Here is a 14,197-nt window from a genome sequence, read left to right as displayed (position 1 = left end):
TCTTTATTATGCATTTTTGGGCTGATGCGACTTACACTCCGGAAAATACGGTATGTCAAATGTAGCTGAGAGTCGCAAAATAGACATATAGATGCAAATAAATAGCCTATATAGGTTTATCCTCCTTCGGTGCTAAAAAAAAAATATTCCGGCAAAGCAGGAGTTATAGTGGTGGTCCCTTGGACAGAACCCCTGCATTAGAACAATAGATAGAATGACGCAAACCTGTTCTAAAACCTTATTATGAATATGAAATCAAATCTAATTATAGCGAGATATCCAACACCACTATAACGCAACTCAGGTTTCCTCAAGTCTTGGAATGGATTGTGTTGGACATACACGCTTCCGCTGTATACAAAAAAGTAATTTACCACTGAGTAGCACAAATACTTTTTTGTACTTACTCTTATTGTAGTATCTGAGTATTTCCAACCCCACCATGGTTTAAAAAAAACAATCACAGGAAGATCAGACGTGTCACCCTGCAGGTTAGCAAACAATCTTTCTTAGAGGACTTCAAGCCTCCACTTGCCTCTCAAGAGAAGGAATCAAGTCACATTTAATTTTTAATTAGCCAAAGCAAGGTGATGAAGAGGAGCCTTAATTAGTCCATTGCTGAGTGTATAAGTTAATTTTAACTATCGCTCGTTATTTAACCAATCGCTTGATAATTAAGTATTTAATCTAAATTAATTGCTGGGTGCGTTTTGATCGCGCACATGCTCTAAAACGAGGTGAGTGGAAGCAATTCCAATTACAAGTAAAAGGATTGCAAGTATTGATCTTGTGTTTTCTGCACATAATGGCAGCTTTGATCATTTGGAGAAGTAAAGAGCCCATTTGCAGCTCCTTCTGTGCGAGCAATTAGAAACGTGCTCGCTTCTAATTATGAGCCTAATTGCGCTTGTGACCGAATATGCAAATAGTGCTTGTTTACTATTCCTTGAATCTACTTCCTCTTGTTCGGAGGGATTAAACGTGATGGCCTTTTCAAAATCAAAGCAAACAGCCATTAAATGCAGAAAAAAAATATATATATATACGTATATAAAAAAAATATATAAAATATATATATATAGATATATATATATTAATTAAAATGTATTATTGTATAAATTTAATTGTGTGTTTTTGTAGACAATAACAATGACGCAACAATAGCCAAATATGCCAAAAGAACTCAGCTGGTCATTCTTCTCAGTTGACAGCACACCAATCGTAGCATGACAATAAGTCGTCCTAACATGTGCCTAATTGTTTACCACAGCTTGTTTACATAAACACTAAGTGGGGGAGTTGTGGGGGGTCGGTTAAATATTGAGGGCCTTGCACACTGTAAGACAGAGCTAGGGAAATTAATTTTAAAAATGGTGGCAGATAATTACTTATCAATTAAAGCTGCTATCCAGCTTAATTAGGCAGCGTTCATTAAATCCAGCCAATTTAAACCTTAATCAAAGCTAGCGGGGCCTGACAGCAGAGCAGGGGGCAGCAAAGAGCGCCCTCCAGTGCGCCATAGTGGAAGTTATGGGCCAAAGTCTCACCCCCATCCAACCTTAAGCCTAAGACTGCCACAAACGTTGCTAAAATAATATAAGAACAAGAATTTAATCATTCAAAATACTCACATGGTCACCGTGCCACACTACAATGTGTAGTGTTTTTATTATGGCACGATGGGGCATTGGTTAGCACGGCCGCCTCACAGTTCAGAGGTGCAGTGTTTGATTCCAGCTCTGGCCTTCCTGTGTGGGGTTTGCATGTTCTCCCCGTGCCTAGGTGAGTTTCCTCCTGGTACGTCAGTTTCCTTCCACATTCAAAAAACACGCGTGCTAGGCAGATTGGTCGCTTCAAATAGCCCCTAAGTGTGAGTGGTTGTTTGTTTGGGCCTATTATGCATCTTGTTTTTGAAGGTATCAGTAAATAAATCACTTTCTTAGCTCTTGGTACATGCAGGGCTCAATATTTTGTTCAGTGCTACCAAGGTTGAATAGCTAAAACTCAAGAAGTGAAAATATTTTTTTGCAAAAAACTCAAGTGAAAACAAAGTACTTTTAAAAACATTGACCTAACAAACTGCAAAATACAATTATATTTACAAACTAATAAAACTACTTTGTAAATATAATAATAACAAAAACGTGTGATTGTTTTCGGGTCGAACAATCATTTGGGAACGTTACTTTATTACACTACAGAAATGATTGTGACCTCGTATTTTGTTTCATCTTACACTGCATGTACAAATAGCCCATGCATTTTTTACTGAAATACTGAAAGCTGTGAAAACAAAATAAAAACTAATCTAAATGCAAAATGATTAACTACTGGGTGTGGAAAAAGTCTAAGAACCCCTGCAGTACATCATCCCGTCAGACCAAAGTATGATCCTGATGTAAACAGAAAGCAAGCCTGGTCTTTAGAGGGGGACAAAAAAAAAAAAAAATCCTTGAACAGAACATTTCCGTCCATTGATGATGATCGGCGTCCCTATTAGCCAAAGACAGTGGCCACTCTAGCCTCCGCTTTGATTTAACTCCTTCTCTTCCGAGAGGCCATTTGACAACAAAAGCCTCAGTGCAGAGGAAGGACTTAATTAATATTGGCTCCTGTTTGCTTGAGTTAATGAATGAGTGAATTATGCACCTCTGGGACAACGCCTCCCTGTTCAGATTGAATGACCCCCTCCCGCTTCCTCCATCCCAGCATTGTCCTCCAATTTCACCATCCTAAACCTGCACCGGAGGGACCCGTGTCACCGAGCAGACCGCTATGCACGCACACAAAAAGAGTAAGGCCTCCCCCCCCAGTGAGTCCATCTGTCCTGTCCATCTTTAGCCAGCGCGGGTGTGTTTTGGTTCATTGTGTCCTGAGTGTTTATTGTCTTAATGCAGAGCCGCTGTTCCAACCCATGTCATCAGCTCAAATAACTTCCATCCCATTAACACGTTGAAGAAGGAAAGGGGAGGAGGGGGAGGGGGACTTGACAAACCAAAATTGGCTGCAATCTGATCCCCCTCACACACACACACACACACACTCACGTATTTTGGTCAGATGAGGAGGTGGAGGCGAAAGAAAGGGGATCCATATTATTTGCATTAAAAGCCTTGCACCGTGAAATTCATGTATAATTACAAAAAAAGGGGCTGGTGGAGAAAATGTGTGTGTGTGAGTGTGTTATGCAAATGGGGAACATGTGTGGAGCCAATCATGCTCAGAATTGGTTATTTTGTGATATGCTAACACGGAATATATGGTGACAGATTGCAATTATCCCGTTATTGTAATTGTCAAAGTCAATTCAGAGCAGGCTGACTGCATCGGACTACCGTGGAGGGAAGCAGTGCTTATGCTGAGCTCTTTAATACGCTCGGAAATTAGATAAATACCCCATTTCCGCAAATAGTGGCCGGGGGCATTTATTTACTTAACTGCAGATGAGGGCTGGCATCAATTAGAGTGGCCTTTATTTGTACAAACATTTTTTTTTATATTAAAGTGATCCCTTTGAGATTCTCTGGGTTGAAATTCAATTCTTCAAGTTATATTTGATTCTATATTGATTTAAATACTTGTTGATTGTAGTATTTTTTAAAGACTATTATTGGCTTGGGTAATACACCCCTTAAAACTGCTGGCTTTAAATAATAACCCAAAATGGGATTACATTTTTATTTTATTTTTTAAATCCAATATGGGTTAAAAATAACCCGATTAGAAATATTATTTTCAACCCACCAGGTATAATCTATGTTGGGTTATTTTTAACATTAAAATTGCTAAATTGAAAACAAGCAAACATAGTTTTAAAAAAAAACATTATCAAACCAAATAACTCAATCATACATATCAGTTTTAACAGGGGAGTTCTCGTCAACTTTGGTTTTAACATGCTTAAAAATGCTAATTTGGGGGAAAAAAATTCTAATGGGGAAAAGGCAGGCATCTAGTTGAGATGTTTGAATGGATGATGTGCCCAATGACTAATTTGACAAAACATGGAAAAGCCAATGTGATCAAATTTAATTGCTTATGTCAAATGAACATATGTGAAGCAGTTATGCCAACACCTGGTGAGATCGGGCGCGTTTTTAATTCCCGATTAAGGAAACATTCTGCTCATCACTCCCAATAAAGTCAACAAGCACAGGTTGATTTGCACGCCGAAAACCAAATCTTCCCCCTGCAAGTAGTAATGTGAAAATTGTGTAAATTACAACTGTCATGATGACAAATACAGGCAATATTGCATATACAACCTTTTCCAGCATCCATCCATCCATAAGTTTTGTCTTTTTTTTAAAAATTCAATTTATGTTTTCAATTATGTTTATTTGCAGTAACTATTGCAAAACTATTCTGCTCCATATTCTTATTGATTTTTTTTTTCATTGTTCAACTCTGTATGAGGATATCGTGTGGAAAAGTGTAGTTATTGTCCTTCTATTCATTTGTCTCTACTGCCCCGCTGTGTTGGAAGAGTGCAGTGCAGGATCCAGGTAACCAGCCACTCTAATGAGGACAAGTGCTATAAAAAAGAAATAGTTCAATGAATATTCCAAATCCTTCCACAGTTTGTTTGAGGCAAGTTGGCAACAATGTCCTGGGTAGGTCACAGCAATTACAAAAGGCGTCCAATCGTATCATTTACGTGTCATCCTCTTGATAATCGTGGGGTGCTGCCATGATGTGTTGTGACGTGTTGCTTTGTAATGCTGTCCAATTTTCTTTCTGACTCGCCACTGACATCTATTTGAAGAAAAAAAAAACGGAGGGCATTTGCCTACCGAAAGTTAGTTAGTTAGTTAGTTAGTTAGTTAGTTAGTTAGTTAGTTAGTTAGTTAGTTGGTTAGTTAGTTAGTCAATTAGTTAGTTAGTTAGTTCGTTCGTTGGTTAATTAGTTAATTAACCATTTTTGTGTGCTATGTGAGGAATTAATAATAATAATAATAATAAATTAATTGATCCCCGCCATGTTGCGCAGGTAACTGCACACCTGACAATAATTAGCCGTTAACGACAGTCACCTGCCGCCTTCGCCACTCCGTGTTTTCTCCACAGGTAATGGCGCAGCCCCGCCGAGTGCAGCTCACCCCTTTGCCCACAGACGTCCAGTCCTGTGCAATGAATGGAGCCGTCCTCGCTCCGAAGTCGCAACCCGAACCCGGTAGTGCCTCCCCGCTCGCAGCGAACTGCGGGTCGGGTGTTATTCGCCTCGTCGTCTCGTTGTTTGAGCCGGATGAGCAAAACTTTGCCGAGTTTAGTTACACTCAGCTGCTGGAAAACAAGGTAAACTTTTAAATTTAAAATTAAAATTTGGTGGTGAAAATGTAGAGCCGCAGGTTTGCTTAGTTCTATTGTAAAGAATTAGTATTTTTTTAAAAATCATTATCAACAGGGATTCTTGTGAATTGGATGTGATTCAATAATTACATTTTCTGTGCACATTATTAAAATATAGTTGGATTAAGTAAATCCTATTGCGTGTGTGGGGGGGGGGGGGTATCTGTTTGTTATAAAACTGTGAAGGGTTTTTCTTTTCAACTAATGTGAGTTGAGATTGTAAGAGTTGTCAATTATCAAAGTGATAACCTTTTTCTAGTGGCACAACGTAAAAGATGAAGTCGAGACCAGGTCCAGATTTGAAGTGGGGGACCAGAGCGAGAAGCAGCATATGGCTTCACTTATGAGGAACTTGGAGAAGAAATATGTGAGTAGCTGTTATCTCCTCTGTCATTGTCGTCCTTCCGAGAAGTCTTTTGAGCTGACGTGGACATGCAAAAAAATGTTCGTCCTCATTGCAGACGGTCAAGAAAAAGCAGGATCGCGTTCAGGACTTGATCGATATCGGTTATGGTTACGACGATGAGGATTCCTTCATTGACAACTCCGAGGCTGTAAGTAATGTTTTGCTAACATCTCACCAGTATAACGATGACTATTATTAAGTCTGCCTTTAAAAAGAAATAAAGTTCTTTTTTTATTATTAATCGGCACCATCAATAAGGTATGAATGTGTTTGTACTGCAGGTTTGTTTCTAATGGTTTGCACATTGGTCAGATACAATTAAAAAAATATATATATTTTTTTATAATGCTCAAGCCCAATCTAATGAGTATAGCATGTATTTTGGGAATTAAAATGTGCCATAATAAAAAATGTATAGCTTTGTAAAAACGCAACAAAATGTGTTAAAAATTAAAAACGTATTATTTTTTTTATTACTTTTTTTATTTGACCACGCTTTCATCATATGCCCATAGACAGTGATGCAACACTGTCTCCAAGCAGTGTAATGCAGTGTCCCAACTTCACCTACGTCCTTTCCACAGTATGACGAGTTTGTGCCGTCCTCCATCACCACCAAATTTGGAGGATTCTACGTCAACTCTGGCGTGTTGCACTTCCGCCAGATTTCTGACACTGAAACGGACGATGGAATCACAGGAGAGATAACACCAGCCAAGACCGCCAAGGTAGGCCAACAATCTCTTCACTGAAACATAGCCCAAGTTTGCATGTACTAAGAGACGCTCTTAATGTACAGAAACGTGAACTTAAAGATGGACAAGAAATGCCAAAGAAGAAAAGGCGTAGAAACGTTGTACCAGATAAAAATGGCGCCGATGGAAATTCCAGGTGAGATTTTTGTGCGCCTTAAATTGGGCAAGCGTGTGACGTGCTGTTGGTCTTTCGCAGCGTGGCATCAGACGAGCTGATGAAGAAAAAGAAGAAAAAGCTTTCCGGAACTCTGAGCGTCACCAGCATGCTGAAGAAGTTCCGTCGAGAAAAGGAGCTTGAGCGGAAGAAAATGGAGAGAACTCATCTGCGCATGGCGAGGACGCCGCTAACTCCCGTGACAGCACAGTGCCCAGCCGATACGGGCGGCGGCGGCGGCTCTGGATTGGCCGACCCGCTGCTCAGCTTGATCGGATCCACAGATGAGCAGGCACTTCTCCAGGCGGCCAGCACGGTGGAATTTGACATCGACTTGGACTGTTTGTTGGATGTCGGCGACGAGATAGCAACGCCTTTAATGGAGCCGCCCTCTCCAGAGCAGCAAAGAGCAGAACATCGCCACCTGCCTGAAGCTTCCTATGATGCAACACTGTCTCCAAGCAGAAAGATGACCCAACCACAAAAACCTCATCCAGAGGTTGCATCCTTATATCAGTGCGTCGCCCTGCCCGAGGGACTCCCACCTGCCCTGGAGGACAGCATCAAGAAACTGATGCTGGTAAAGTGCACCATTGGTCCACAATCGCCATGATGCCACCGCATGTTCTCAGTACCGTTGCACAAATGCTCACTTGAACGGATTTCATTTGGACAGGCAGCCAAGACTTCGGAGGGAGAGTCCAAACTCAAGTTCTTCACCCCGGAAATCAACGCTGTGCTGCTGGAGTGAGTCATGCGCTCAAACGGAAAAAAATACTCTCTCAAACAACCTAGAAGTGACAAAGTGTGTACTTTTGACTCGTTACCTATGTTGATCTTCAGTATAGAGCGCAAGTGTCGCGAGCACGGCGGCCAGTCGCGCTCCCGGGTGTACACGCACTTGTCGTTCTTCCTGCCCTGTAGCAAGGAGACGCTCCTCAAACGTGTCAAGAAACTCAAGCTTGCAGTGAGTAGTTAGATGGAACTCAAGTATTTTTGTTTTGTTGTTTTAACTGAGGCTTTGTTTTTGTTTACTTTGTCCCCGCTGACACCAAGGAAGGCTTTTCAAACGTGGAGGATCCCATGCAGAAGCTGAAGGATGCCATCGCCAGAGCCATGCCCGAGCAGATTACACGTTTCAACCAACATTGTCAAGAATATGAGCAAGTCAAAACCCTGAGGTGAGTTTGTTTTGAGACAAGTCTCCTTTTTTTTAAATTAATACCCCACTTATTATAAGTACTTCTGACACACAAGATTATGTTTGTCGTCAGGACAATGGAGGACGGGAGTGACGTCAGGCAAGGTGGACAAGGCAACAATTTGGAAGAGAAGGGGACAAAAAGAGGAGGCGGCCCAAAGAAGCTTTTCAAATGGAACGAGGAGATCAGGTGATGAAATGCTACTTGTTTATGAATTGCTCACATGTGATACCTGTTTTTAAGTACTACACGTATAAAAGCTATTTTTAATTATAATAATCTGCCAACTGAATATTTATTAAATTGCACTAGACCACCATGAAAATAGTTTTATCTATTCTGTGTGTGCAGTATTTGTCTTCCAAGTACAGTATGTAAATGTATCATCAGTTGAGTTTTAATGAACCAGACTCTATAATTGGTTTAGGGCCATTAGAAAGCAATGCGCATACCCCAGGGTTGCTAAAATACAATAATCCATTCTCCTGTGGTGTATTTTAAATTATAAAATAGATCTGTCGTACTTATTGTCATCACCTTAGCGTAAACTAAAAAAAATAAATAAAAAATAAATAAATAAAAATCTGAAGTTGTTCAACTTCCAGGTCTGTCAAGCCTATGATAGCCATCAAAACCCTGCATAAGGGGAAACATAAGCGTTTTCAACCAAATTATTTTTTAAGTAAATGCTAATAACTTAAGATCTAAAACTGTATGCAAAGACTATATAATGATAATAATGATGATGATGATAAAATATGCGGTCTAACTTAAACCCAGCTGAATGAACTGTGGTCATTCTGTCCACAGGGAGGTTCTGCATCATGTCCTGAGAGAAAAACTTTCAGTATTTCAAAACAAAAGTGACTGGAGGCAACACCGAGAGGAGTACCTCAAGACCCTCTTGGTCAAGGATGTCAAACCTCTCTGGCCCAAAGGCTGGATGCAATCCAGGTATACGATGAGTGCCGCTGCTTTCTTACTTTTATCATCATTGTTGCATTTAAAGCATGCCTGTGCCTTCAGGGTGCTGCTGAGTGAGAGTAGGAAGATACTGGGCCTCCAGCTAATGTTTCCGTGAGTCATTCTATGTTTAATTTATGAGTTAAAAAAAAAAAAAAAAAAAAAGGATTTATTTTAATGCTGACTGCTAATCCTGAAACTTTCCCCTATATGCGAACAGAAAGAGATCCAGATCAGAAAAGAAGCAGCTGTCAATCACTGCGCCGTCAGTGTCTGATCAAAACATAAGACCGCTACCACTTAAACTCGAACTTCCTTATGAGGAAAATTCAGTAGTCGAACAAGCTTCAAGCGCGTCCCGCGTGACGACCGAAGATACCGAAGTGATCGTCTTGGATTCGGACTCGTCACAAACGCCCAATGATGACCTGTCAGCGATTCTCCGTGAGCAGGCTCCGGTTCACATGGGCTCACAGGCTACCCCCAGTGAGCTCTTTGCGGCCGCTATCACCAAATACAAAAGTTCCCTTCAGTACTGGAACTTGAGTGTGGCAAACGGCACCCCCCCGCTTCCACCGCCACCTCCTCAATGCAGCCCACTTAACTTTCCCGAAGGAGGCCTGTGTCACGTGGCCCTGCCAAAACTGCAAGATTTATTGGGTACCCCTACAGATTTGGGGCCAGATCTACAGAGAGGCTCAGATGTCATTGTATGAACTCTCCCATGTCTTGCTTGATAAAGTAAGTCAAGATTTTTATCCTTTTAATCGTTCATATTAGATGTTACTTATCTTTTTTTTTTTTTTCTCCCTAGATGAGTGTTTCCATGGTGGTGGTCACTAGCTGCAGTCACAACCCAAAAAAATTTGAAAGCCTTTTTTGGGAAATGCTTGATTCTTTTTTTTTTTTTTTGTTAGTACAAATAAAGATTTCACATTGTTTCCACAGAACATTCAACTATAGTAACTCTCAAACAATTGATAAAACCATATTGATAACATGGTGGGGGGGGGGGTCTCACTGGAAATAAAAGTGCTAGTATATACATTAAAAAAAAGTTCAGAACAAATCATTTATTGGCAGTTATACTTTTTTACTGTGGGTGGGGGAAACAACTATTAATACTTATGAAATTGGATTGAGGAAGTACCTGCTCAGTAATTCTCTTGAGTGAGAAAATCATTCATTGTAATAGGCTAAAGTGAAAATGAAAGCAAAACTCCCTGACAAATAATCCTCCCGTTTGTGCCGACAGCAGTCAGACTTGAATCACAAACCATATTGGGTTATTTTTAAGTGTTTAAATCAAGTTCAATATCAGTGCAAGCAGGGTAGCCAGCAGGAAGTGTCTTCTTTGGGTGCTCGTGATTCCTATGAAGGGAAGATATCTTAAACACGTGACGCTCAATTGAAAAGTACCAAAAACAAAATCTATATATATACCTCTGCTAGTGACCACCTCTACCTCCACTGTCACATTTGTCTGTCCAAAAAGTCCCATGGCCAAGACGGTGTATTTTCCCGCGTGTGCTCTCGTTGAGTGGATGGGCGGGATCACCAGGCGGCCATCTTTGAGCCAGATGACCGAGGGTTCGGGGTTTCCTCGCACGTCGCAGTGCAAGCTTTCGCCCATCTTTACTTGCAGCTTTGCAGGACAAAGCAGTTGCGGGCCAACTGGGGAGAAGAGAGAGCTTGTGCTTCAGCAGCAGAAATCCCTCAAAACGATACGCGAGAAAAGATCATCGTATAATTCGGTTTCAAATTGCATATTGACATTGAGGCCTCAGCAGCCGACGACACATTTCTTTCAGGTTAACTGATGTGTGCAAATCTTTTGTCTTTTACTTACACAGCACAGTGGTTCTCACTTTTTCCGACGTAACCGCCACACGCTGCTGTTGACCTGTTGGGTGCAGTTGTAGTTCAGCCTCACACCAGTAGTCTGCGCCATCGTCTTCTCTTTTGGCCACAATGTCTAGCGGGAAGACCTCGGTCACCGGTGTCTTCTCTGTCACGTTTGAATGTTGTGTCGCCAGTTGAGTTTGGCTTCGGTAGAAGGTCACAAGGACATTCCCAGCAGGGGCGACATTGTGGACGGTGCATCGAAGAGTGTAGCGACTATGCTCTAACAATGATCCCGTGTGTTTCACGAAGTTGAGGGACACGCTGTCTGGAGGCTCTGCACAAAGCAGGAGCAAAAGATGGAAGAGTCAATCAGAATCTAGACCCCAGACCTCCCCCAAGGTGTCATTTTACACTTGCCCACTTCCTGAATTTGTTTAGAACTTACTGTAAACAAGCACTGGGAGATGAAGGTGACAGGGTCCTTCCAGGTCTGAGACTGCGTAGCACATTGGGGAAATACTCCACTCGGTCATGTGCTCCACTCTCCACACCAGGAAGCTATTAATGGTGGGCTCTGGAGCTAGCTGGAATCCCATCACTTTGATACTTAAAACTGTTCAACTACCAATTGCAGTGTAGATCACAAACGAATGCTGATGGCTCTCACCAATGGGACCGCCCATCCCAGTAGAGAAAAGCTCTTCATCGGCACAGAACAGTTGACTTGGACTGGATCTTCAAACCTAAAGGATTCTAGTGATTGATCATTTGCACCACCGGATTAAGCTGCGTATTGTGTAGAATTGGGAATCTAGTCCTACCTGACCACCAGGCTGGAGGGGGACAAGGTGAGAGGGCATCGGGCTCTTTCCACTGAGCCCACCTGAGCTTTGCTGAGTGAGGGAGGTGGCTGGGATGGCAGCATTTTAGCAAAGGGAGGAGATATTTTGGAGGGGAGAAGGCAAGAAGGTGTGCGTGTGGTAAGCGGAGATGAGGTAGCTGTCAGAAGGAGGAAGAGCAAACAAAGGCAAAAAAAAAGTGGTTAGGATGTTTAGTGATGCCCCAAATTGTACATTTTGATATACTTGCTTGGACTTGCAAGCGTAGACTTGGGATACAAACGGTGTTTGACGGCAGTGAACTTGGCTCAGCACTTTTGCAAATATTGAAAATGTCTTTTAAAAAAAGTGGCTCAACTGTTGTATCCCACTCCTCGCTCCCGCCAAAATTAAACATAAAACAAAGACGTTGCGTCAGAATAACTTCACATCAAATATCCTGTTATCTGCTACCTTCATGCTAATGCTAACAAACAACACCTTATTTATCCATTCGTCAGCCATTTGTATTTTGCTGTAAATATCTGGCTCATAGCTAACTTTTTAACCTAGTGATTCCTAACTACTGAGTTTTGGTTGGGTCATGGACAGCTTGTAAATATTTACAATATCTATTTGAAACTGAACACACAAACCAACAAACACACCAGCTAATGTAACCATACTGACAGTCTTGTATTCTTCATTTTACACAAGGAGCTGAGCCAGTCAGTTTGTCTTTTTTTTTTACATTTAAATTGAAGGGAACTCAAATGCAATGTCGAATTCATTTTCCATTGCAAATGGACATGAGTCATGATTACGCAAAGCAGACAAAGGTCAATTGAATTTTGCCATCTCGTGAAATCAGACTGTTTTTAGATGATCTATTGTGTACCATTGTTTTATTGCTGGCTGAATACGCCCAATGTGTTCCTCTAAGGAAGGAAGGACACCCTGCCCAACTACCAAAGAACTGGCTCCTCTTTTCTCCTACCATTGTTCCACTGGACCCCAAAGCACCTTCTCCTCCCACATGATTCTGCTTGTGCATGAGATTTTGTGCGTACCTCAAGTTTTCCTATGACTCAGGGGGACATAAATCATACGAGAAAATTTACAAGGACTCTTTTGTTTTTTCACTTTAAAAATATCAATTTGTCAGGTGCTGAAAACTGTTGGCTGGCACAATACAGATGAATTCAAATGAATGCCCCCATGTTATTAAACTACACTATTAAGATCTTTTGACCATTATTGTGTACAAAAGTGTTCTAAATATGCTGTGTCATTATTTGGTTGTATTTCCTGAAAACTCATTGAAGTCCAAAAAGTCTTGAAACATCCTATAATAATTTACAATTATTTTTAAATGACATTAGCAATTTACAAGTTTTTTTTCTTGCGTTGTATCTTATATTTTTGTTAAAATTTTGGTAAAGTACAGAAAATCATGTAATGTCCTGTCCAGAATTTATAGTTGTTCTGAAAATACATTGTAAACAATTTACAAGGATTTTGCCATGTGATGTATACTGTCATCCTGTAAATATTTAGCCGCGTTTATTTGAACCGACAAATTACCAAGGAGCAATAATTTTCTAATGTCCTACAATTTTATACAGTTCTAATAAAGTCACTTCCATTACTACCCTTCTGCATACAGTAAGTCTTTGTTGTTATTGCCTTTCAGTGTATTGTAGCACAATACATTCTATAGTTTTGGTCTCGTCATTTTGTCCCCGCCTGTTTTTGATATTACTTACCTGAGCAAAACAGGTGAAGCACCAAAGTCACCTTGAGTGAACTTGGGGTACACATCCTTCACGTATTTTCTGTATCTCCGGTGACGTCTCAAGCAGCAGCAGAAATACAGCATGTAAGTAACTTCACCAGGCGGCAACACCTCACTGTGAGACTTTGGAGGGGCTTCAGGCTTTTATGGGACTGTGTGTGTGTATGTGTGTGTGTGAAGCTGATGATCAGGCAATTCCTTTGCTGTGGCCCCTCAAAGGCACCATGGGCGTTTTGTGTTGGTATATCGGGGGAGGAAGGAAGGGAGGGTCAAGAATAATGGTGTGGAGTGCAGCAGCACACTGGGCAAGAAGGCATTGAGCTCCAGAGTGTGTGTGTGTGCGAAAAATTCCAATTCCAAAAAGTGTTCAGGGTGTCCCCCGCCTACTGCCAGGGATAAGCTCCAGCACGCCCGTCATCCCAGTGGGCACAAGCACTACAGAAAATGGATGGATGAAAAATGATCACTAGTTCTCCATCCAAGGTTGACCCATTTTTTTAAAAAACATTTTTATTGAAACATCAAGTTACAAAATATGACAAAAATACACAACGTAATAGTGAACTATGTCTATCAAATGCACAAAAAGGCAATACAACAGAAGAAAGAGATAGCTAGATTGCTAGGGGGTCAGGTTTTATTAATTCTCTGTAATGACATACATGTTTCTATAGTTCGCAAGGCTTTGGGTTTCTTTGAATTCGAAAAGATGTACTATTTAAATGTATAATAAAATGCATTAAAGATTGGCTTATTCCCTGCGTATTTGCAAACCAACCCACGGGTGCAACATTCCACGTGTCAGACTTGTGACGTTATCATCGCGGCCAGGGAGACGTGGAGCCGGAAGTTGCTGTCAGTTAACATTGCGAGTCACGTGACTCATGTTAGAATAGAATAGAATGCTAAA

General features: G+C 41.1%; 2 protein-coding genes across 3 annotated transcripts; one reads left to right on the top strand and one right to left on the bottom strand.

Annotated features, from left to right (window-relative positions):
• Positions 1-4,950: 4,950 nt before the first annotated feature.
• LOC119127655 (ubinuclein-1-like) lies at positions 4,951-9,852 on the top strand. Its single transcript, XM_037259667.1, has 14 exons — positions 4,951-5,295; positions 5,609-5,716; positions 5,811-5,903; positions 6,340-6,483; positions 6,555-6,646; positions 6,707-7,244; positions 7,341-7,411; positions 7,508-7,631; positions 7,721-7,845; positions 7,939-8,055; positions 8,677-8,820; positions 8,893-8,943; positions 9,050-9,570; positions 9,644-9,852. Exons 1-13 carry the CDS (start codon positions 5,071-5,073, stop codon positions 9,543-9,545), a joined length of 2,328 nt encoding a protein of 775 aa, XP_037115562.1. The 5' UTR covers positions 4,951-5,070; the 3' UTR covers positions 9,546-9,570; positions 9,644-9,852.
• Positions 9,853-9,872: 20 nt separating this feature from the next.
• Positions 9,873-13,466, bottom strand: LOC119127663 (hemicentin-1-like). 2 transcript variants are annotated; one of them, XM_037259687.1, is made up of 8 exons: positions 13,259-13,465; positions 11,661-11,673; positions 11,496-11,594; positions 11,342-11,417; positions 11,120-11,258; positions 10,679-11,008; positions 10,273-10,503; positions 9,873-10,200 (listed from the first exon to the last, which is right to left on the bottom strand). In XM_037259687.1, the coding sequence occupies exons 1-8, from the start codon at positions 13,311-13,313 to the stop codon at positions 10,130-10,132; spliced, it is 1,014 nt and encodes a 337-aa protein (XP_037115582.1). In that variant the 5' UTR covers positions 13,314-13,465; the 3' UTR covers positions 9,873-10,129. The 2 variants fall into 2 exon arrangements, with proteins under 2 accessions (XP_037115582.1, XP_037115573.1); XM_037259678.1 differs by having other exon boundaries at positions 11,496-11,673; positions 13,259-13,466.
• Positions 13,467-14,197: the final 731 nt, after the last annotated feature.

This window comes from Syngnathus acus, chromosome 1, assembly GCF_901709675.1.
Source record: "Syngnathus acus chromosome 1, fSynAcu1.2, whole genome shotgun sequence".
Lineage (NCBI taxonomy): Eukaryota > Metazoa > Chordata > Actinopteri > Syngnathiformes > Syngnathidae > Syngnathus > Syngnathus acus.
Note: the sequence above shows the minus strand (reverse complement) of the source record. Positions and strands in the feature narration are given on the sequence as shown.

Coding starts and splice junctions, on each gene's coding strand:
- LOC119127655 (XM_037259667.1), top strand. CDS start 5,071: ATGGCGCAGCCCCGCCGAGTGCAGCTCACCCCTTTGCCCACAGACGTC. Junction 7,412..7,507: donor ATCAACGCTGTGCTGCTGGA/GTGAGTCATGCG, acceptor GTTGATCTTCAG/TATAGAGCGCAAGTGTCGCG. Junction 7,846..7,938: donor GAGCAAGTCAAAACCCTGAG/GTGAGTTTGTTT, acceptor GTTTGTCGTCAG/GACAATGGAGGACGGGAGTG.
- LOC119127663 (XM_037259678.1), bottom strand. CDS start 13,313: ATGTGTACCCCAAGTTCACTCAAGGTGACTTTGGTGCTTCACCTGTTT. Junction 11,674..13,258: donor GCTTCACCTGTTTTGCTCAG/GTAAGTAATATC, acceptor TCCTTCTGACAG/CTACCTCATCTCCGCTTACC. Junction 11,259..11,341: donor TGGGATGGGCGGTCCCATTG/GTGAGAGCCATC, acceptor ATGGGATTCCAG/CTAGCTCCAGAGCCCACCAT.